The sequence below is a fragment of the Verticillium alfalfae genome, genomic scaffold, assembly GCF_000150825.1.
Source record: "Verticillium alfalfae VaMs.102 supercont1.11 genomic scaffold, whole genome shotgun sequence".
In the NCBI taxonomy this organism is placed as follows: Eukaryota; Fungi; Ascomycota; class Sordariomycetes; order Glomerellales; family Plectosphaerellaceae; genus Verticillium; species Verticillium alfalfae.
In genome coordinates, this window is record NW_003315028.1 from 836,439 (window position 1) to 836,666 (window position 228).

A 228-nucleotide genomic window follows, 5' to 3' on the forward strand; every position below is an offset into this window, starting at 1 on the left:
ATTCCGGGGAGCGAGACTCGGGGGGTGGGGGAGCGTTGGGCTGTCAGAGGAAATAGTACATACCAGCCTCTTCAGGGTGCCGACCTCGAGCTGCGCAAGCGTGTCGCGCGCCTCGTCGCTGTGACCCACGTCCTCGAAAGCCTCGGTGGCGTCCTGGCCGCCGACGTCAAGCATGACCTCCTCGCCGCCGCTGTGGAGGAAAATAGGGGTTAGTCGGTGTGTGTGGAA

General features: G+C 64.0%; 1 protein-coding gene across 1 annotated transcript in view; it reads right to left on the reverse strand.

Moving 5' to 3' along the window:
• VDBG_08077 (conserved hypothetical protein) overlaps window positions 1–228 on the reverse strand; it is a gene marked incomplete at both ends in the record, with an annotated part of 714 nt that overhangs the window by 283 nt on the left and 203 nt on the right. Inside the window, one exon of the mRNA XM_003001772.1 lies at window positions 64–190. Coding sequence (XP_003001818.1) covers window positions 64–190 — 127 coding nt within the window. The remainder of the gene's footprint in view (window positions 1–63; window positions 191–228) is intronic.